The 23085-nt window shown below is 32.7% G+C and overlaps 11 protein-coding genes across 11 annotated transcripts in view, besides 2 other annotated features; 5 read left to right on the top strand and 6 right to left on the bottom strand. All coding sequences in view use genetic code 12, as the record gives it.

The window, feature by feature from the left end:
- Positions 1–1889: part of a repeat region ((MRS-1) Major Repeat Sequence (MRS) on Chromosome 1; MRS units are composed of variable numbers of RPS units flanked by HOK and RB2 sequences; found on most chromosomes; may serve as recombination hot spot) that runs on past the window's edge.
- Positions 1–1889: part of a repeat region ((RB2-1) Repeat sequence of about 6 kb, part of the Major Repeat Sequence (MRS) on Chromosome 1; MRS units are found on most chromosomes; may serve as recombination hotspots) that runs on past the window's edge.
- A 1250-nt stretch (positions 1890–3139) lies between these two features.
- Positions 3140–5716, top strand: CAALFM_C107780WA (uncharacterized protein; the record flags this gene model as incomplete). The annotated part of the gene is made up of 1 exon (XM_705351.2): positions 3140–5716. The coding sequence occupies one exon, from the start codon at positions 3140–3142 to the stop codon at positions 5714–5716; it is 2577 nt and encodes an 858-aa protein (XP_710443.2).
- Positions 5717–5755: 39 nt separating this feature from the next.
- Positions 5756–6685, bottom strand: CAALFM_C107790CA (uncharacterized protein; the record flags this gene model as incomplete). The annotated part of the gene is made up of 1 exon (XM_712494.1): positions 5756–6685. The coding sequence occupies one exon, from the start codon at positions 6683–6685 to the stop codon at positions 5756–5758; it is 930 nt and encodes a 309-aa protein (XP_717587.1).
- A 215-nt stretch (positions 6686–6900) lies between these two features.
- MTO1 (tRNA modification protein) lies at positions 6901–8988 on the top strand (the record flags this gene model as incomplete). The annotated part of the gene is made up of 1 exon (XM_712495.1): positions 6901–8988. The coding sequence occupies one exon, from the start codon at positions 6901–6903 to the stop codon at positions 8986–8988; it is 2088 nt and encodes a 695-aa protein (XP_717588.1).
- An 80-nt stretch (positions 8989–9068) lies between these two features.
- On the bottom strand, positions 9069–11339 carry CAALFM_C107810CA (uncharacterized protein; the record flags this gene model as incomplete). Its single annotated transcript, XM_712496.1, has 1 exon — positions 9069–11339. The coding sequence occupies one exon, from the start codon at positions 11337–11339 to the stop codon at positions 9069–9071; it is 2271 nt and encodes a 756-aa protein (XP_717589.1).
- Positions 11340–11623: 284 nt separating this feature from the next.
- CAALFM_C107820WA (uncharacterized protein) lies at positions 11624–12784 on the top strand (the record flags this gene model as incomplete). Its single annotated transcript, XM_712497.1, has 1 exon — positions 11624–12784. The coding sequence occupies one exon, from the start codon at positions 11624–11626 to the stop codon at positions 12782–12784; it is 1161 nt and encodes a 386-aa protein (XP_717590.1).
- An 82-nt stretch (positions 12785–12866) lies between these two features.
- CAALFM_C107830CA (uncharacterized protein) lies at positions 12867–13649 on the bottom strand (the record flags this gene model as incomplete). Its single annotated transcript, XM_712498.2, has 1 exon — positions 12867–13649. One exon carries the CDS (start codon positions 13647–13649, stop codon positions 12867–12869), a length of 783 nt encoding a protein of 260 aa, XP_717591.2.
- Positions 13650–13983: 334 nt separating this feature from the next.
- CAALFM_C107840WA (nicotinate-nucleotide diphosphorylase (carboxylating)) lies at positions 13984–14886 on the top strand (the record flags this gene model as incomplete). The annotated part of the gene is made up of 1 exon (XM_712499.2): positions 13984–14886. One exon carries the CDS (start codon positions 13984–13986, stop codon positions 14884–14886), a length of 903 nt encoding a protein of 300 aa, XP_717592.1.
- Positions 14887–14946: 60 nt separating this feature from the next.
- CAALFM_C107850CA (anaphase promoting complex subunit) lies at positions 14947–16386 on the bottom strand (the record flags this gene model as incomplete). Its single annotated transcript, XM_712501.2, has 1 exon — positions 14947–16386. The coding sequence occupies one exon, from the start codon at positions 16384–16386 to the stop codon at positions 14947–14949; it is 1440 nt and encodes a 479-aa protein (XP_717594.2).
- A 248-nt stretch (positions 16387–16634) lies between these two features.
- On the top strand, positions 16635–17888 carry CAALFM_C107860WA (uncharacterized protein; the record flags this gene model as incomplete). The annotated part of the gene is made up of 1 exon (XM_712502.1): positions 16635–17888. One exon carries the CDS (start codon positions 16635–16637, stop codon positions 17886–17888), a length of 1254 nt encoding a protein of 417 aa, XP_717595.1.
- A 291-nt stretch (positions 17889–18179) lies between these two features.
- Positions 18180–20042, bottom strand: SMI1 (Smi1p; the record flags this gene model as incomplete). Its single annotated transcript, XM_712503.2, has 1 exon — positions 18180–20042. The coding sequence occupies one exon, from the start codon at positions 20040–20042 to the stop codon at positions 18180–18182; it is 1863 nt and encodes a 620-aa protein (XP_717596.2).
- Positions 20043–21157: 1115 nt separating this feature from the next.
- The window catches only part of GCS1 (glutamate--cysteine ligase), a gene marked incomplete at both ends in the record, with an annotated part of 2319 nt that continues 391 nt past the window's right edge, over positions 21158–23085 (bottom strand). Inside the window, one exon of the mRNA XM_712504.2 lies at positions 21158–23085. This exon is cut by the window's right edge and continues 391 nt beyond it. Within this exon, the coding sequence (XP_717597.2) occupies positions 21158–23085 (1928 nt within the window).

The following is a 23085-nucleotide window of genomic DNA, read 5'->3' on the forward strand; positions in this document are numbered from 1 at the left end:
TGCTTCTATTACTGTTGTAATGAATACAAATAGGCTCGTTAATTGTGTTTCACCTTAGTTAAAATATGGCGCTTAAATTTATTTGTGAAGTTACACAGACAAGTTTTGCAACCAACTTCAGTTAGCTCCACTCAATAATTCTTTATATTTGTGACAAAATTTACAAAACTATTTAAACTCTTGTTGGCGCCCAAATTTTTTTTGCAACTTTATACCACTTTTTTTTCTTCTTTTTCTAATTCACAATCAACTTTCAAAATCCATTTCATTCATTAAGGAACCAGGAATCTCATCTCTCCTATGGAAGCTTGTTGGAGCATCATTATACGATTAAAAAACAAATCAACAATATAAAAATATAAATAATAGATTAAAAAATACAAAAAAGGACGCATAATATATTTATTGTTATATAAGATTAGTCTCCTCAAGCGGTTAACAAAATCATCATCATCGGGTAACAGAATGGATAACCTGGGCGCTACCCACTACTACTGTTTGGAATATTACTGGAGCATCATTATGAGGAAAAGAAACCAAATAAATAATCAAAAAATGAAAATAAGAATTAAAAAAGCATAAAAAAAGACTCATAATAAAGTTGTTGCTATAAATTATAAGACTCCTAAAGCGGTTTTCCAAATCAATGTCCATTCAGAAAGTAGATGAATAACCAAGGCTCTTTCCATTGTTACTTGAATTTTTTATTGGAGCACAATATGCGGTTAAAAAACACAAACACAAATATAAAAAATAAAATAAAATGAAAAAATACAAATAAAAAAACGCATAGTATAACTAATGGTATATCAGATAAGTCTCCTCATGTTGATTTTGAAAACCAATTCCATAAACTGATTCTCTTAACTTGCCTGGAACCTATTGTTTGAATACTTGTTGGAGCACATTATGCAAAAAAAATACAATAAAGAATGAAAAAATATAATTAAATGAAAAAATCAAAAAAAAAATGCATAATAGATTTGTTATATTATAAGACTCCAGAAGTAGATTTAGAAATTGATGTCACTGTTGTCATAAATCCACATTACGAAGAAGGTGTTAAACAAATGAAAACGAATTAACCAAACTAGTATCCAATTACATATGAAGCTGTCCAATCAATATTAAATACAATCCATTTCATAAATTAAAGTCCCATGCTGAAGCTGCTATCACAATTTGAAGATTTATCAAGTAGTCAAAGTGTTACTGAGGTGTTATTTAATAATTTACACCAAGAAGTTATATTATCGAACTGTCAAATGAAAACAAATAAAAAAGATGCAAAAACGCAAAACAAAATAAAGAATATGCAAAAATGCAAAACAAATTTAAAAAAGACAAAACAATATAAAACAAATTATAAACAAATACAATACAAGATATAAAAAATAGAAAAAAGATCAAAAACGATCAAAAAGAAATAAAAAAGTAATAATCAAGTTGCTGCTGTATCATATTGGTTTTCAAAAGCTGATTGTACAACCTTATTTGCTGTTCTAAAATGGTATATATTACTTGTATACTTGGTATAGGAGAGGATATTCTGGGGGATAGGAGATACGATGTTATGGATGGTGCTATTGGGAGGAAGGAGTAGGTCCGAGGAAGATGTAGTTGGAGATCCACGGATTCGAAACTCTTCTCATAGTGCAGCGCATCTCTCCTAAGCAGGGTGCTAGGTGCAAAGTGGGGGTACGAGAGCCACCGCTGGGACGGTTTATCCGATCCTGGGATACGGTTGTGCCGGTTGCCAACGCTTGTACCATTCTCTAGTACCAACTTACATCCTGGGGACTGGTCTACTGCCACCCTTGGCCAGAAAATCTGGGCTGGCGGGAACAAGGGCTGGGGCTGAGATCAAGCTTGGACCAGAGCCAGAGCCAGAGCCAGAGCCAGAGCCARAGCCAGAGCCAGAGCCAGGTCAGGGCCAGGGTCAATGGCTGAYGTCCCTAAGCTCAAGGGAAATGGCCAATCCCARAGCAGGGTCTAAAGCCAAAGYCCATAGTATGGCTATCCTGGTAACAATATCGGTAGTCAGGGCTAGTACTCTGGTCCAGGCACAAGGGTGTTGGGTAGCAGTCAATTGTAWTGGCTGTRCCCAGGTTCACCACTGGCAACATGATTGGTCCTAGTGTCTAGCATAGCTCAGTGGCCAATACAATACCAGAGTAACCAACTCAAATGTATGGCAGGTCAACTTTCAATTTGAACTCAAGACTGGTTGAATTGTCACTGTCAGTGAGAATCCTCGGCCAAAGTCAGGGTTGGTAAAAGGAGCAAGGTTCACATTGTTTCCAAAGCCAGCTCAGCTGTTTTGCTTTTCGAAGTCTCAACATATTAAGCTAGAGGCAGCTAGGAAGTCATAGCCAGAAGGTAATAGTCAGCCCCAATACCTAGTCAAAAGTAGATACGAGTTCTAAGCTCCAACTAGATGGATAACAGGAGGTCTAATGTACTCGTGGTATAACTAGAAATAACAATAAAACAAAACATAATACATAATGAAGTTTTAAACTGAGACTTCGAAATATCTACATATATGGATATATAAACTCTTCAGGAAATAGTTTGAAGAATATCCAATACAACGATGATGTAAGCTCATCTTTAACATATTACAGAACACAATTGAATTCCAGTTTGTTGTTGTCGCAGTTAGCACAGCGCTACCAAATATCAATAGTCGTGCACTATTAGTGAATGAACTTGACATCAAAACAAAAGAATTCAACACCACTTTTTTTTCAGTTCGTTTACGAGTACTGTTGTCAAGGTATCTTACAAACAATAATTAAATCCAGCAATGGCTACTACAAAGCATCGTCAGTCAAGCATATCAACACAAGAGGATGATACCAATTTATACTCTGACGTGGATGAAATATTTACCAAACTAGATATTTCACAAATCCATCAATTGAATAAAAAGTACAGAAATATAATAGATGACACCAAATCAAATTTACATGATCTTGTTGGCAGCAAATATCGTGACTTAATCAAAATAGCTGAAGACATAGGAGATATATATCAACATTCAAGCGACATAGACTTGAAAGTTCAACAATTGTCATATAAACCGACCAAGTTTATCTCAATATATCTGGACAATTATGGTAAATTTGACAGTTATATGAGAAAACAGAATGCGTTACAATCGCAAAAGGATTCACGTTCAATTATTGTTAGAAATGTGATAAACAAAAAATTGAGGAAATTGGATCAAAAAATCAAACTGGGGAAATCACCTTTAGTTCATACTTCTAATTTCATTTACTATGCCAAAGTATATCACACCATAGAAAAAGCTTTCCTGGATATTATCGAAAAGGACAACAACATAAATGAAAAATACTATGAGTTGAAAAGAAACTTTAAAAATTATTTGGAATATGAAATATCTGCATACAATTTGCCAGAGTCTATTCTTCATGCCAACGACAAATTCAAATTTAACCAACGCTTGAATAGTAAGGAACTCATCATGAACAACCCACAGGTTTTATTGCAAGATGACCTAGATTTGGAATTTGAAGAAGAGGACATTGAAGCAGAAGAAGAACAAGACGATACTGACGAAGCTCGAAATTCTGAGAATGCATTTGAAGTTGATGAAATCGTCAATTCTAAACTCGAGTCATATGATAGAAATACCCTGGCACTCACCAACTATTTGATTAGTTATACCATATTAACTGGCAAAAGCAATTTGACAGAATCGAAATTCATTGAGCTAAGATTTTTATTTTTGCAGAATTTGTTTAAACAGCTTGATAATGAATCTCAAATTGATCATATTAACTTTTACCAAATTTTCAAATATTTGGAACACACTTTTGTTTATTTTGATAATCATTTCGACAGAAAGACCAGTGATTATCACCGATTATTGTTGCACGTGACGAAGCCATGGAATGCAACTACATTAATAGGTCACAGAGTCTGGGTTGAAGATAAATTGATTGAATTTGATCATGCTACTTCTGAAACTTCATTTGATAAGGTTCACAAATTCACCGAAATGTCCAATTTATTATTGCAGTTTGTTTTGAATATATTACCGCAAGAGAATACGTTCGAGAATTTAAGTTTAACCATATTTATATTCCATAACTTTCTTGTCAGTTTGAAGAAATTACAAGATTCATTGGAGATATCCGGAATGGACTCTAAATTTATTCAGTTGATTTCACAAACAAGCTTATTATTTGATTTATTAACAAAAGTTAGTTCCTTTATGAACTCTTTGTATTTGAGGCATGTTTCCTATTTAACTGAAGAAAGTGGATTGTCTCTGATTATTCGAAAGAAATTAGAATTAGACACACATAATAAGGAAGTATTTCAATTGTTTACACCAGAGTTTGTCAATTTGATGGACCATGATATTGACAAATACATAAATATTATTTCTAAATATCAAGAGTCACAAACCACTGGCGATGCAATAAGTTCCTTAAATGCATGGTTTGACAAATGTGGAAAATACCTTAAAATTGTTAACCCTGACTCTAAGAATATTTCAATTTCCAAACTAGACGTATACAAATGTATACCTCATTTACATACGACACTTTCCAACATATCATGGGGGGAATTTGCATTGAAAAATATAGATGAGGAATTTGCACATCTATCGACTACCATGGGTGATTTGCTTTGGCAGCAGATTACACAATTTGTTGATTTTATGTCCAATGCTCATGCTGAATTGAAATCACCAGAAAAATTAGTTTATGTTATCGGAATTATCAATCAACTTAAAGTAAAAATTTCCAGTTTGGAAATCCCCACAACTACCGCCACTGATGATACCAAAGAAATTGTCAACAAATTGAGCAATCTGTTATTTAGTAAATTGATTGAGTCAGTACCAAGTGATGATTTCTATTTGTTGGTTGATGAATCAATACAGGAAAGTGTCACTATTGAAACAGTCGATATACCAGTTAGACCAACCTTAAAACTTGTACGAGCCCTTTACAAATTATCGAGTAATTATTTGAGCGTTGCTCAAAACTCCAATAATTCAAATATTTTCCTCGAGGCTCAAGTGACTGAGGATTTTATTAAATGTAAAAACAAATGGGTTGAAAAAAACTTGATTGGAGAAGTATTTTTAAACGGAATTGAAAAGAGCATTAAAAAGAAAAAAGAAAAATCACTCAAAAGTACTGCTGTCGATGGAAAGGAATCACCAGACAGAGCTTTGGAAAAGGAAACAACACAATCTGATAGTGCTAAAATAAAAACAAAGGAAGAAAATGAAGCAGAACAAACTACCAAGGAGAAATCAGAAAAAGAATCAAAAGAAAAGACAGAGGATGACGGAGATATTAAAACAGACGAAGCTAATGTAAACAGTTTAGATCAAGCCGAAGAAAAAATTGACGAACCACAATCGGAATCTAAAGAGAAAGAACCAGAACTGAATGAAGAAGATGATGACAACGGAAAAACCGAGATTGTTAATGGAACCACATCAATAACTAAAACTCAAGCATTAAGCATAATAGCTAACTATACATTCCTCTTGCACTTTCTTAACTCAAAAGTTGATCTTGAGGACATTGAAAGTGTAACTCAGTTAATTAAAACCCATTATGGAGCAGACATTGAAACTTCTTCGATAAAAATTGTCATTGACGGGGTTGGTTCCTTTTACAAATCCCAAAAGAGTGTTTATTTGCCATTACTGATAATAAATTAATACACATCTATAAAATAAATAGAAAACCAATGAATTTTTTTAGTATAAATACAATTTTGATCCATTTTTGGTCAATTCCTTTAAAGCTTCAAATGTTTCCTTTATATCCCAAATATTCTGTTTCTTTGTATCTAGGTATGAATTGTCAATAATAACAATTTTAATTTCATCTTTTGACAAGCCAGACTCTTCACTGTTCAATACTTTGCTTAATCTACCTGGAGTACAGCATAATACTCTAGATCTTGTGCTTTCGACAAGTTTCAAATCAATGTGTAGTTTGTTTTTGTTGATTAGTTTTAATGATGATCCCACTAAATCTTTAGTTGCTCTATGGATATCACAAGCTCTAATAGCTGACATTGATACAATGGCAATAAATTTCCTTTCTTCCTTATTTTCCGATTCAGCATCTTTGTTACTATCATCGTCTCCCTTTTTCCCCTTTTTATTATTCTTGTTGTTTTTCTTCTTGTCTTTTTTAACACCTTTAGGTAACATATTTTTAAATCGAGAATTGATATATTTGGACAAATTATCCAAGTTTCTAGTATCTTTAAAGTCTGAAGTAGATCTGATCTCACTCTTGTTGAAATATAATTCAGTCAATTCTAATGCTGATAAATTAGGATTCTTTCTACGGATTTTATTATTGATAAATTCTGCTATAATTTCAGGATTTTCTTCCAATGATAAGTTCTTTTTTGATTCAATATCCATTTCCATTTTCAATCTTTTCTTTTCTTTAAGTGAATTATTTGTGTTGGAATTTCTACGTTTAAGGGAGGATGTTGTAGCAGTGGTAGTGGTAGTTGTAGTAGTATTGTCATTGATTTCGGTTTCATCATTACTTATACCCTCTTCACCACCGTCATTGACGAACCCAGCATCTTCGTTATCTGAAAGCTGAACATCGTATTCCAATCCATCATCTAAATCATCAGCAACAGGCTGTTGTTCTTTACTCATCTTTTTTCTATAATTGAGTTTTCCTTATTTGAAGAGATGAGATGAGATGATTAGATTTATAATTTTTCACTTGGCCCTCTTCGTCTTACATCAACAATGCGTAAAGTGACAGAAACAAATCAAAGAAAAAAGAAGAAAGAAACAATGAAAAATCTCCAGTACTTCATACTCTATCTGACATACCACATACATACACACATTTTGAAGTAACTAAAATGATCACAAGGAGAGTAAATTCAAATCTCCTAAAAAAGTCATTTATTCAACAGTCTCGTTCAATAATCATAAATGCTGATTTACAAAAAAAATTAGATGAATCAGAATTCCATCCTGTGATCGTGATTGGTGGAGGTCATGCTGGATGTGAAGCAGCTACAGGTTCGGCAAGATCTCAAACCCCTACTACATTGATAACTCCTTATATAAATAAAATTGGGACAGCTTCTTGTAATCCTTCTATGGGTGGTGTAGGAAAGGGAACCTTATTGCGAGAAGTTGATGCATTAGATGGTGTAAGTGCAAGAATTACTGATAAAGCTGGGATTCATTTCAGAATTTTAAATGCATCAAGAGGTGCGGCAGTACATGGACCACGAGCTCAAATAGATCGGAAAATTTATCTTGAAGAAATGCAAAAAGAAATATTGAATTATCCCAATTTAAAAGTTCTAGAAGCTCAAGTTGAAGATATTATAATAAAACCAGTATTGTCGAATGGTGAAGATTTTTCAGGAAGAGAATTTGGAGAAGTGAAAGGTGTTATATTACTGGACGGAAGAGTATTGAAGAGTGAGAAAGTCGTTGTAACCACGGGGACTTTTCTTGGAGGAGAAATACATATTGGATTGAAATGTTTCCCCTCAGGTAGAATGGGAGAAGATGCCACATTTGGATTATCTAAAACTTTGAAACAAGCAGGGTTCAGATTGGGGAGATTAAAAACTGGTACTCCACCAAGATTATCATCGCGAACCATCAATTTTAAGGGACTAATAGAGCAACCATCTGATTTCCCTCCACAACCAATGTCTTATATGAATGATAAAGTTTATTTGGAAGATCAGTTAATGAAATGTTACCAGACAAAAACTAATCCTGAATTTCATAAAATTATTGCTGATAATTTAGACAAATCAATCCATATAAGAGAAACTGTCAAAGGTCCCAGGTATTGTCCAAGTATTGAATCTAAAGTGATTAAATTCCCACATAAGGATTATCATTATGTTTGGCTTGAACCAGAAGGATTAGATTCAGATTTAATATACCCAAATGGTATTTCGTGTACCATGCCAGAAGAAATACAAGAAAAATTAGTAAGACTAATGCCAGGATGTGAGAATGTAACCATGACTCAACCAGGTTACGGAGTTGAATACGACTTTATTGATCCACGTGAGTTGAAATCAACTTTGGAAACTAAATTGGTGAATGGGTTATATTTGGCTGGACAAATCAATGGTACAACTGGATACGAAGAAGCTGCTGCACAGGGATGTATTGCAGGAATAAATGCTGGGTTGTCATACTTGCAAAAACCTTTATTGGAATTGAAACGTCCAGATGGACTTGTTGCTATTTTGATTGATGATTTAATTACTAAAGGTGTCGAAGAACCTTATAGAATGTTTACTTCTCGTTCTGAGTTTAGATTTTCCATAAGGTCAGATAATGCTGATGACAGATTAACTCAAAAAGGTTACGAATTAGGTGTTGTTAGTGAGGAAAGGTATCAGTTTTTTAAAAAAGAAGCTGACCAGTTTAAAGATATAAAAAATGCATTATCTGTATTGAAATTACTGGGGAAACAATGGGCTCCCGGTTTGCAAGGCTTAAAAACAGATACTAGAGAAAATGATAAAGTCTCTGGTTGGAAATTATTATCATACCCAGGAGTGCTGATAAATGATATTTTACCTCATATGTCACACTTTATGACGCAAGTGCCACCTTGTTTACAAAATGTATCTATGAGGTTGCAAAACAAAATTGATGTTGTGAGTGATTATGATCCCATTATGTACAGGGAGAAAGCTAATTTAAACACATTTGAAAGTCTTGATATGTATAAATTGCCTCAAAACTTTACTTATGATAATTCTGGATCTTTAAAAATATCTCATGAAGTTTGCACAATTCTAAATATAGTTCAACCAACAACAATTGGCCAAGCACAAAGTCTTCAAGGAATCACCCCTACGGCTATAAATGAATTGAAAAAAGTGGCCAAATTTGTTCCTAGTGAAAGTCTTTTGAAATTAAGGAATGAGAAAAACAGCATGAAAAGTGCCATGTTTGGATAATGATTAATTATTTGTATATAGAAACTATAAACATGACTTATTATTTATTTATTTATTTATTTATTTATCAACCTACTTTCTTATTTTTGCCTTTTCTTTTGTGGAGAAATAGTATCATATAAATCATTATCCAATGCAATTAAGTTTTCTAGAGGCAAAAATTTTTGAGCCAATTCAGAAATACGGTCAATTTCAGTTTCATTTGTAGAACTACCTTTGCCAGCAAAGTTTATTCTTTGTAAATATAATAATACATCTTTCATATCCACTGTTTGCGATTGTCGATGTTCAGCATAACTTTTCAAATCATCCATTAATGTGTCGAGAAACTCATTTGATTTTTCCTGTATTGATTTTACTATTTCTCTCAGCAATGATTTAGGCTTTTTAAATTTCTTTCTCAGGGGTAAGTTTGTGTTTAAAGATTTATGTGCTTGAATGGATTTCACAATATATGAGACATCTCTGATACTAACATCCACACCAGTTGATGATACTGGAGATTGTTTTCTTTTCTGTGGTATGATTCGAGTTAAGTGTACCCTATTGCTTTTACCGGGTTCAAGTCCAAATTCTTGATCATTATCATCAGTTGATTCATCTTCTTCAATGTCGTCGTCTATTCCTTCAAATATAGACGCCAGTTGGTCGTTATCAACAAAAAATTCGTCTTGAATAATTTCGTTCTCTGATGCATCCAGAGCTTCTTCATCTATCAACTGTTGATCGGAGATAAACAAGTTTTCGGGAGTGACCTGGTCCTTGGCCATTGATAATGAGCCACCTTCTTGTGTATTAGTCAAGGGAGGAGTGATGTCATCCTCGTGTGAGGATGATTCATGGGGTTCATTCATCTCTTCAATTTCATTCGTTGGTGTTGGCTCTTGCAGCGGCACTTCATCATCCATCAATGCAAAATCTGGTTCTTGTATGTTCCAATCAATTTCGTTAGAGCCTTCATTCTCATTTTCTTTCGTATTTAGTTCATCAGATTGAGACTTTGCCAATTCAACAGTTTCAGTTTGTTGACCATTACTTTCAGTAGAAGATGTAGTAACAGGTACTCGATCCTCCTTGTCAGGCTCGAAATCCTTTATAGAATCACCAACTACAGTTGTTTGATTATCCTCTGCAGATTCCAAATCATTCAAAATGTCTGTTGATGGCCCTTTAGTGTTCACATTATTTGACAGCGTGTTAGAAATTGTTGTTGCACCTGCACTTGCACCTGCACTTTCCGAGTTATCCCTCCAATCTGGGAATATCGAATTTGAAATCTTGGAATTATCCTGAATAGCAAAATGATCTATCTTATCAATAATTTCACCATTATCCTGTTCAAACTGGCTATCTTGCTTTCCAGTATCAACAGTCAGCGCATCATTCTCCTCAGATTGTTTAAGATCATCCAACTTGGGTACAACTTCTTTGGTTGGGGTTTCGTCAGATGTTTTCCTACTAATCAAGGAACTCTTTTTGCTTTTTGCTAACAAAATCTTTTGTAAATATGACAATGGTTTAGGTTTCTCAGGGGAATCTTTATCATGTTGCGGCATTTCATCAATGTGTGAGTGCTGTTCTTGCAATACAACATCATTTACATCTTGTTTTGTTTCATCCAAAGATTCCAAAATATTGTCATTATTAGATGGAATTATTAGAGATTGACTAAACTCTTCTTGTATCTGTAGTGGTGAGTTTGATTCATTCTTCTCGAACGGTGATACGACATTTGTGCTTTCTTGAGTAACGTGTTTACTTGTTTCTGAAATCCTACTATCGTTTCTTTCTTCAGATGTAACCAAATCACGAGTATCAACAAATGGTTCCCCCAACTGTTGCTGTCGCTGTTGTTGCTGTTGCTGATTTATTTTGTCTTGATTTTGGATCAGTGTTTTACAGAAAAACTTCAAATAATCTATAGTAATGGGACCTTGATAGTTTGGTTCATACAATTTTTCTCCTGTCTTTGTTATAATTATGGAGGACCTTCTTCTACTGTTACGTCTGGATCGTATTGGTGTCAAAGACATTCGACTATTTGGAGTTACTGATCGACGCAGCTTAGGGGTCACAGAACCATGATTTGAAGTAGTATTGTGTGTACTATGTCTCGATCTACTTCTCCCTCTTTCACTTAATTGATGTTGTAGTTGTTGTGATAAAAATGTAGTAGCTTCAGATAATCCATGTGGTGGTAATGGGATGTTATATATTGATGTTCTTCTACTTCCTCGAAGAATAGAATTTGGAAGTGATTGTGAATGATCAATAGTAGTGTTTGGAGAAGATCTCGGCGGAGTTGCCGGTTGTGATAAACTCTTGTTATTTAGATCCACCAGTCCATTCATAATAATAATAAAGTAACTGAATAAAGGGTGGATTGTTCTCTTATTGATGTTTTGCAGAGTTGTCTGTTTTGTTTTGATTTTGATTGTAATCTTTTAAAGTTTGTTTATATTTCTTCGATGCGCATATAAACGTGAAAAGAGAGACAGACAGACAGACAGACAGACAGAGAGAACAATTTTTTTCTGATTCTTTAGTTGATCTCTCTCTCTTGATTGCTGTAGCAAAATAATTATCATCTTGGATATCTCTTCTTATAACTGTTATCACCAATTATACTTCAATAATGCCAACTAATAAACCAGAAACTACACCAGGTGGTGAAAACTTACTTGCAGCATTAATATCTTGTACTACCGCGGCAGCATTTTCAGCAACTTGTACTTATCCATTTGATTTTATCAAGACCCAACAACAATTGAATAATGAAAAAGTAATGAAAAAATGGAATATCCCTGGAAATTACCCCAATTCGCTTGCACAATTATATAAAGGTGGGAGTGCATTAGTCTTAGGGTCAATTGTTAAGAATGGAACAAGAATCATTGCTTATAATTGGCTGACACAATTCATGTCCATTGATTCACATAATGGGAATAATAATAAAACCACGGCACCAAGAATAGTGATTGCTGGTGTTATGAGTGGATTTATTGAAACTTTATGGTTAATTCCATTTGAAAATGTGAAAATCACTATGATTCAAAATCAAACTTTGGCCAATGAATTGAAAAGATGTAAAAATTTAGGATATGATATAACTGGGAAAGTCACTCATAGTCCTCTGACTCATCACAAATCAACTAAACCAATTTACCTTAGACAATATGTATCTCCTCATGCATATTTGTCATCAGATGTTATTGATCAGTACATTAAACAAAAAGTGAGGTTTGGTGGTGTCCCTATTAAGGATAAAGCTTTAGAATCATTAAAATTTCATTATAATAAACATCCTTCATTGACATTATTTGGAACCGTAAAGGAAATGTATGAGTTAAAGGGGTTAAGAGCATTTACAGCTGGTACTTTTATAACTTTTACCCGTCAGATTGGTATATCTTGGGTATGGTTGGCAACGTATAATGCCACTAGACAATTGATTGACCCTCATAATACTAATAACGAATGGTTTGGTCATAAACATACTATGATACAACTGGTGGGGTTACATTTCTTATCTTCAATGGCTGTGATTATGGTTACTCAACCTTTGGATGTAATCAAAACTCATTTACAACTGAAAAATGGTAACCTGCTTTATCGCGACTCATTATCAACAGCATATAAATTGTTTTTGCAACAAGGGCCTTGGGCATTGTTTAAAGGTGCCTTCCCAAGATTTTTAAAAGTATTGATCAGTGGTGGATTGACAGCCACTGTATATGAATACGTTGAGAGATTGGTAGACGTTGCAGGTCATCAAAAAATTTTCAGTCAAGAGTAAAGAAGACGTTAACTATTGTGTATTAATTGATATTTATTTATTATACATTATACCCCCCCTTCATACTACCCCCTATTTATTTTCATTCAATATATACGGGTAACAACATTTCACCACTTTTATGTTTCACCCCATTGAATGATTTTGCCAACATTCCACCACTAAAACTTGGTTGACTAAAGGCAACTTGATTCTTCAATAATTGCACACTGTAAATAGAATTTTTCAAAACAACATTTAAAAGTTTTTTACCTAATCCATATTGTCTCCATTTCCGACTGATCCATATTCTTGAAATTCCAATGACAACATTTCTATTAATCTGATTAGGTACTATAGATTGTGTTTTATGTATCATCCACCTTCCTTGATCAGGTTGAATGGTATCTGTTGTACATAATCCAATAGCCTTATTGTCTATTATTATCACAAATGCTTTACTTTTATCAAATTCAGGTTTCTTCCATTGTCCTGAATCTTGACTAGCATTCAACTCTTGATTTACCATGCTTAATAGTAGTTCCACTTTTTGTATATGTCGTTTGTTGGATTTATTTATACAAATTATAGAACCTTTAAATGTATGACGCGTTTTTGTCAGCTTTAATGATTTCCCCGTGGAATTCAATTTCGGGGTTTCAACTAATGTAAAATTCTCAATTATTAAAACATCATTATCAGTTTTATAATTCCAGGGTATTCCATTGATGAAATTTGTGTGGTATTTGTTATGTAGTAATTTATCTTGAGATATATGGGGATTATATGTCATATCACATGTTGAACAAGTAATTTTTTTGAAATTAGATGGTAATGCAAGAATTGATTGGATTTTTTGAGCTTTTTGAGAATTAATGGAGCCCATTTTATCATATCATGAGGTTAATTATTAGCAAAAAAATATGAGATAGGTAATATAAGTCTATTTTTCTATTTAATTGAAATTTGGCCCTTCATTTACTCTTAGAGTATACACAGAAATAAAAAAAAAATAGAACGAGTCACTTCCTTCTCCAAAAGATCAGAAAAATCCGAGGCGTGTAATTCGACCCAAATCACTCCACACAAATTTGGTTCCACTCAAAGAACATATCCAACAGTTTTTTTTTCATTTCCATTTCCATTTTCTCCAGAGTTTTCTTTTTATTTTCAATTGTCTTCAATTCTCTAACCAATATCAAGAAAAGTAAAAAAGAAATATGGCTCCAGAATATGCAAATTTATTACCAGTAAGTGGTAATTGGAAACAAAAAATCACTGATTATTTAACTGAAGATGTTCCATCATTTGATTTTGGTGGATTTGTCGTTGGTAACACACCAGAAACCGGATCACTTTATATGAAACAATCAGGAGTAATTTGTGGTATCCCCTTTGTTAATGAAGTTTTCCATCAATGTAATTTACAACATAAATGGATATTTAGTGAAGGTCAATTTGTTTCTGATAAAGAAATAGCTTCTGCTGGTGGTAAAATTGTTGTTTGTACTGTTAAAGGATCAGCATCAAATATTTTATTAGCTGAAAGAACAGCATTGAATTTATTATCTCGAGCATCAGGGGTTGCCACTCAATCTTATAAAACTAAAAAATTGGCCGATGAAAGTGGATATACTGGTATAATTGCCGGTACAAGAAAAACAACTCCAGGGTTACGTCAATTGGAAAAATATGCCATGTTGATTGGTGGAGTAGATACTCATAGATATGATTTGAGTTCTATGGTGATGTTAAAAGATAATCATATTACTTCTACAGGAAGTATTACTAAAGCTGTGAAAAAGGCAAAATCAGTTTGTGGATTTGCCGTTAAAGTTGAAGTTGAAGTTAGTAATGAAAAAGATGCTGAAGAGGCAATTGAAGCTGGTGCTGATGTTATAATGTTGGATAATTTTAAAGGTGAAGAATTACGTCAAGTTGCACAATCATTAAAGAAGAAATTTGCTGGAACTAATAAATCTTTCCTTTTAGAATGTTCTGGTGGGTTAACTTTACAAAATTTGAGTTCTTATTTAAGTAATGATATTGATATCTATTCTACTTCATCTATTCATCAAGGTGTTTCAACTATAGACTTCTCATTAAAAATTGACGCCAAGTAAGTAGGGTATACAATATTTTTCTTCGTCCCTCACCCCTCTCCCGCCCCCAATATATACATCTTATCTAATAGAAGATATACTTTTAAGTTCTAAACTTTGAAAACCTGTATTGAAACCAATGACATTAGTCACATTTTTAATTATTTTTGAAGATTCTTCGGAATTAATATCATTGCTAGTGTTGCCTTCTTCTAGATTACGATCGATTAAGCCCTGGTCTTCGTGTTGTAGTTCTTCTTCCTCTTTATTTGACAAGCCCAGAATAATTCGATTATTAAGCAGAAACCCTGATAAATTGCTCATTCCGGCAGCACTAGTACCTGTTGTAGCCAAACTCAAATCTCTGAGCATCTCCGAATGATGCAAAGAATCATTACTATCATGGATATTATAGTCATTATCATTGGCAACATTTGCATATCTTATTTGATTTGAAGTTGATGATTTTTTACCAAAACATCTTATAGCCCTAATATGTGAATCTTTACCTTCTTGATGATTTGCTAATATAATAATCTTTATTAAAAAACATTTCAACACTCCATCAGCTCTAATACCATTGAATATAATATGTGACCATCCCACCGGCTGATCAAAATTGACAGTACATACTTCAATCAAATCCCAGCCTTCAGAACTACCAGCCATGATTTTTATTCTTGATGGGGTATAACTTTCATCTAGGGAATAATTTGTGAAAATTGAAATTCTTTCAAGAGCCACTTTTTTAGAAAATTGAATAGTAATAGAATGAGGATTTGATAATTGATTCAATAACATACTATTATTGGGATTTTGCAGTTGATTGGAATTATTATCATCATTACCACTATTCCCAGTATTACTCCCATCACTTTGCCAATATGAATCAGGAGAATCATCACGTAATTGTTTTAATCCAAATCCTTGTTTCCAAGAACTCAATTTCCAAGTAGCTAATGGTGATAAATCAAATAATTGTAATTCTTCCAATTCTTGTAATCCTTTAGAATAATAAACTCGTTGAATTTGTTCTAAACTTGGTTGAGTCTGCTCAGCATTATTATTGTTGTTGTTATTGCTATTATAACTTGGATTTGCTGATTGATTACTTTGATCTTCAATTATATTATCAGCATCATTTTCATTTTCTTCATAAACAACTTCATCAAGACTGATTCCTGAATGTCTCATTCGAACATCACCTTCAATATATGCATCATCGTCATCTTCTTCTTCATCTTCTTCATCATCCCCTACACCAAATAAATTATTTCCAACATGGTTTTGACTTCCACTATAATTACTACTCTCTTCATCAATTGCATGTATTAAATGATTATGATTATGAGGATGATTATGGTGATGGTGATGGTGGAAACTCAGATCTGTTATGGATGATGATAATAATAATGATTCACGGATTTCTTCTTGTGATAATTCTCGTTGGGATCGTACTTCATGTTGAGAAAAAGAAGTGTTATTATTACTCGATTGATCCCAGTATCCTGATGTATTCATTTTTTGTTGTATAGATGATAGTTGGTTAGTTGGTTAGTTGGTTGGTTGTCTCTAAATGCTTTGTGGTATTATTATGGCAACAAAACAGAATTCGACGCGTACCACGAAAAAATAAAAATTCTATAAGCACCCCTGTAAACACAAATCACTACATAAAATATTGAAATCATTAATTCATTTTTGTTTATTTTCACCATCAACTATACTAATAATACAACCTTATATATATTTCATCATTTTTTAAAGACATGCCATCAATTCGACTTAACCTAATACAAAAGGGATCCAATATAGTTAACGATGATGAAAAAACCCTTATATCTATATTCAAAGAAGCCATGGAATCACCAGAATTATTTCAATTCAAAGATTATACCGAAGCAGTTCCTTCAAAAGATGTTGATTTAATAGTTGGATTTATAAAGAAAAAACATTATAAAAAATGGCTTAAAAGTATTAATCTTGAATATCGTTGGTTAAAAAAAACAAGAATTTATCTGACTTCAAATAATGACAAAGACACCCCTCAAAAACGCCCAAAGAAACTGAGTTATTTAAAAGAATATTATTTTCATTGTAGTCTGCTGGGGACATATACTTTAAAATTACAACAAGGTCCTGAAAGTCGTTATAAAACCCCAAGATCATTATCATCAATTAAAACTGCATGTACTGCTAAAGTATACATCAAGAAACCAAAATCAATGCCCAAATCATATTTAATTGGTATAATGCCAAGACATAATCATCCACCAATTAAATATAAAGGTCCTTTGAATACTATAGCGAAGAATTGGCTTGATGAGAAAGTGAAAATGGGGTATACTAAAGCACAAATTAAAGAAGCTTTGAAAAAAGCTGAAGAACAATATAAAGATTCACCAAATTTTAAACCATTGTTACAGATCCAGAATTATCATATTGAATATCGTATTAGACATCATGGCAACAATTCCAATGAATCCAATGAAGATCCTTCGACAAATATAAATGATAGTGATATTGATTATTCTTTTATTGATGATATATGTGATAGTTCAGATAATCTGGATTCTCTGGAAAGTCAAATTGATGATAATGACAATTCTGCTAATAATATAGAGAACCATGATTCTACTGAAAATCATATTACCTCGACTAATTTTAATAACGGTACAATTAGTGGTGAACAACCGATACAATATGTCAATAATTCACCACCACCACCGCCACCACTGCCACCACCACCAATGACAAGAAATTGGAACCCACATTTACTTCAAAGTACTTGTTTTGGGAAAAATTTATATGAATTAACCAAAGAACAAAAAGTTGGTGAATGTTTACATCTTTTAAATACCACTTTTAATTGGTTTGATATGATTGTTAAATCATCACCAGAAAAGATTGATGAATCTATTGGTTATATAAAAGGATTAGAACGGTATATGCTGTCATTGGCCACAGGTGTTCAATATCCATGGCATGTTGATGAATATGGGAGACCAATGTATCAGCTTTAGGCATGGATATATATACAAGTCTTACATCAAAAGTGTTTTAGCTCTTAAAACTTACTTACAAAGTGTGAAACATGACATTTTAGTCTCAGATGGGCTATAAACTGCTTGATTATTGTATAAGTTTCCTTAAACTTAGCGTATCCACTTTGTCACGGTCTTGTAGATGATTTTGAAAACCAGCCACTAGTCTCGTTGCAAAAAGTATTGGCTTAAATGTAAAGAGAGTCTACATGCTAGAGAATACCTCATATATGTAGGATACAGCAAATAAAACTAAAACTAAAAATTCATTTATAATTCTACTTCTTTCAAACCGTCAGTTACTTCTTTTGTTTCATCATTGGATTTTTCTTTGGTGTCTTTTTTAGATTCCTCTTTGGTTTCCACTTCCAGTGTTTCAGTAGTTTCTGAACTTTCCACTGTTTGTTGTTCTTCAAGACTTTCAGCATTGGCAACAACTTCAGATTCAGATTCAGGTTCAGGTTCAACTTTCTTCTCGCTTTCTTCAGTATCATTGTTCTTGGTCACTTTGATTTCTTCAGATTCTTTATCATCTGCCTTCACTGCTTCTGATTCTGCTTTTGATTCTGGCTTTTCTTTGTCAGTATTCACACTGACATTTACAGTTTCAATTGGATCTTTTGATTCAACAGTAGCTTTTTCTGAAGATGATACTTCTTGTTTATCTTCCTTTTCCTCCTTTTCTGGTTTATTCTTGTTCAATATAGTTTCTTTAGGAATTGAAAATGAACTTGAAGCATTATCTGAATTAGCCAATGGACTTGGAACTGGTGGTTTATTTTTAGTATTGCCAGCACCAGTAGTAGCAGTACTGGCGGAGCCGGCAGCAGTAGCTGGAGAAGCAGCATTCCCATTTGTGGTGGTCTTTTTCAAATTACTTGATGAAGCGTTTCTTGATTGACTTATAATAGGAGTAGTTGAACCAGACCCAGATCCTGATGATTTTTGTTGTGGTTGTTGTTTCTTTGGTATTCTTTGAGGCACAAATGAAGTTTCAAAAGTTTCCGATAACCCATATTTTTTCAAAGCTCTTCTTTTCAATACTTCAATATAACTTAATCTTCCTCTAATCACATTTTTACCAAATTCTTGTCCATCTTTATCCCAAAAACTCAATTCACCTTGATCTTCATCTTCATCACCAACCATAAAGTCACCATTACGATCATTTGATAAAAATCCCAATTGTTCTTGATATTCACTCGAATCAATTTGGAAATTGCCTTGTTCTAAATCAGTGACAAATCCAAATAAAAATTCTTGTAAACTTGAAGCAATGACTAATTTGGTGTCGAAATCACGTCCAAATAATATGATTTGTCCTACTTGACCAGCAGGACCAGGTAAAAGGTCCATTGCCACTTGATTACCAATGTTATCTTTCAATAAAATGACCCAACCCTTGTGATAATAATATGGTTGAATAGAATTGGGAGGTATTGATCTTTGATTGGCAACAAATGAATTATTTATTGGACCAGATTTATTATTACTGGAACCTTCTTTCATTATATTATCTTGTCTTTGTTTATGTTGTGCCATATAATATTGACCTTCTAATCTTTCAGCAACTTTGGTCCACAAGATTTTTTCTTCAACAATGGCTTCTAAATCTAATAAAACTAACCCCATAATCAATCCTGTTGGTTTACCACCTCTTAATTGACCATCATGACGTTTATAAAATTGACGGAAATCATCGGGCAAATTTCTACCAATTTGTAAATCTTGCATAAATTCATTTAAATCAGCAGTTGTAACCCCATCATTCAAATTATCTTCCAATTCAGGATATTCTTGTTCTATCCAATATTCGATTCGATCCCATAATGAATCTATAGACGGTAATGGTGGTTGGCCATTGGCACTAAAATTTTGTAATGGTAAATCTTGTTGAGATGATTTCATACCTGGTCTATAAAACCCTGCTGCACCAGTAGAATTATCTAATGAATATTGAGAATTGTTTAAATCGTTGTTTAAAGGTAATGCTGAGTCATTAGTTGATGACCTATGAGAATTGGTACCAATTGGTTCATTATCGTCATTTCTATAAGGTGAATCATATGAAGCATAATGATCTTCTGTTGTAATTGAATGAACAAAAGCTTTAAGATTATCTAATAAGCCCATGATGATGGATAATAAAATTAACTTCTTTATAAGTTGAGTTGTTTATAAAAGAAAGAAAGAAAGAAAGAAAGTAGAAAAAAAAAAGGCGGGGCGGAAGAAAAGAAAGAAAGGAAGGAAACTTGAAATGATTTATTTATTTTTATTTATTTTGTCTTTCTTCTTTTTTCAGTTATGTGAAATTGCTAGTTAATTAGTTAGTAGTGTATAAGATACCAAAAAATAAAAAATTAAAAAGTTTTTCCATCGTCGTCGTCGTCGTCGTCCTGCTCCATCCAACTCACTCACTCACTCACTCACTCACTCACTTAATTCTTTTGTGTTTCATTTTTACTCTTTTTTTCTAATAATTACTTATATTGTTTCTCTACACTTTTCTATTGTAGTTTGTTTTGTTAGTTAGTATTAAAGACGAAAGTTCACTTAATATCAACGTTTAAATTTATTGTAGGATTTTTTGAATGACCAATATTACGGAGAAATGTAAACACTCTTAATTTAGTACCGATTCTATTTTTATTGAGTCACCTTATTATTATTATTATTCTTCCAGTTGTTGCTACTACTTGCAAAATACCAGCATTTTAACGGTAGTAGTTTCCCTCTTTTTTTCTACCCCCACCCCACTCCACCACCAGCACCACCAATTAAAGGAAAAAAATGGTCACCTGAATTCTTGTGCCTGCATATATATTTCAAGTAAATGGACACGACCTGCTTTTAGTTTTTCGTGTTTACAATAATAAAGCTGGTTGTCTTTTCTTATAAGCATAGAATTTTGGTTGCAACAAATCAATCAATGTCAAATACGATCAATAGGACAATTATCTTTTAGTTGATTAACACCAATAGAAGGGTAGCCCTTATATTATTAATAGCAGTGAGGCAATGTTTCCATTATACTTATGCGGCTTAGACAACTTTGCTACAGTATTGTATCACCAATATAACTCCAACAAGGCTGCTTTTGGGTGGCTCAATAATTACATGATGAATTCATATACATTAAAAGTTACTAACAAATGGAAAACCAAATAAAAAAATGATATTAATACAGAATAATATAATATAATTTAATATAAGATAAGATAAGATAAATCCGATTAATTATTAATTGTTTATTTTGATCCCATTAAATACTCAGTAATGTCAGCACCCAAAAATCCTTCTATCAATTGTCTATCTTTTAATTCGGTGATTTTTATTGAATCGTCAATCAAATCAAATGTTATTTTTTCTGATACTTTTGAATCTTGTTTATAATCTTGATGTTGTAATACTTTATTTCTTACCCAATGTGCCGTGGTTGGTATTTCCCCATTGGCTCTTGTTGCAAGTAAATATAAATAAGATCTTAACCTTATCAATTCTTCAATCAATTGTTCCTTAGATGTAGTTGAATTGTTTAATGCTTGTGGTACTAAATCAGTGGCAATCAATTTAATCACTAATTTAATAAAACCAGGGAATTTCCCACTACCATTAATCAATTGACAAATAGTATACCTTTGATCAATACCATTATCATCAACATCATTAATCTCTTCCACTGTCTTACCTTCACATCCTTTAGGTAACATTGTACCATTTGTTTCCGTTATACCACTGCCACTATTTGTACCATTAGTAGTAGTAGTAGAACCATTAACAATTATTGGATCATTTTTGGTTTTCTTGTCATTGTTATTGTTATTGTTCACGTGGCCATTTTGTTGTTGGTTACCATTAATAAATCGGTCAAACCATTCAAATCCATAATCATCAAATTCTTGTGGATCAATATTCCATAATTCAAATGATCTAAACCAAAATTTATCTTTTAAAGTTGAATCAACTTTATGAGCCAATTTCATATTAATTTCTACTTTCAGTAATGGGATATAAAAATTTGGTTGAAATTTCAAAATTGCTTTAGATAATAAAGTTATAAATGATGAATAAGCCGCATTTTCAAAATCCGTCAATTGAATTTCCATGGGTCTAAATTCAACTCTCCAACCTGGTTTAGTAGTCAAATCAGTATCTTTAGTATATAATGCTGGAGGTTTAAATCGTAAAGTTTGCCAATTTGTACTTTGAATATTTTCAAAATGATCATTTTCTAAATTATTATCTTGATTTATTCTTTCACTGAAAATGACTAATGGATCACGAATAAATAAATGAGCAAAATGATTGGCCATATACTTGTCGAGTTTACCTTCATCAATTAATCGTTGATAAACTTGTTCATTTATTGGTGCATTAAGATCATTATATTCATCTTGGAAATATTTTGTATCATAATAATTATCATTTAAATAATTATCAATTGAATCATATCTTGATTTAGGAACTCTTTGAATTGGTTTACCATCTTTAGTATATAAATCCAATAAATCTCCTTGTTGATTTATTTGATGATTATTAATTCTCAATTTATCTTGAGCATCAATATCTAATCCTCCAAATAAATGATAACCAGAATAAGGTTCTTGTCCCTTTTCAATAAATGTACGATCATCAACCGCACCACTAACAACATTCCATCTAACATCTTGATCAACTAAAAATCCTTTAAAAATTGGTGCTGCCGCTGATAAACTCAACATTATGGGGGCAATTGGTGCTAAACTATCATATAAATAACGTGCTTGACTAATGTTTTTCGTTTGCATGGTGATTTGTAAACAACTTGACCCCATTCCAAATCCCATAGAATCCATATATATAAACCCTGGTTTGGAAGCACCTATCCAAGGTTCTTTATCACTATCAAATAATTCACGATTTTGAGGTATCGTATCATCTAAAAGCTTAGTGGATTTATCAGGATAAATTGGTAAATTAATTGCCACTTTATGTCCCTTTCTTTTCCTAATATTGGCCGTTAAAGTTGGGAATCTAGCATGACGATTTATGATATCATCAGGTAAAAATAATGATTGTGATGCAATACCATTAGATTTTGATGGTGGTGAAGTAAAAATATTGCATCCCATTCTTGGGAATGTAGTCAATGTTAATAATTTGATATGAGAAGGTAAATTATCTTCACATAATTGAC

Source organism: Candida albicans, chromosome 1, assembly GCF_000182965.3.
Source record: "Candida albicans SC5314 chromosome 1, complete sequence".
NCBI classification, from domain to species: domain Eukaryota; kingdom Fungi; phylum Ascomycota; class Pichiomycetes; order Serinales; family Debaryomycetaceae; genus Candida; species Candida albicans.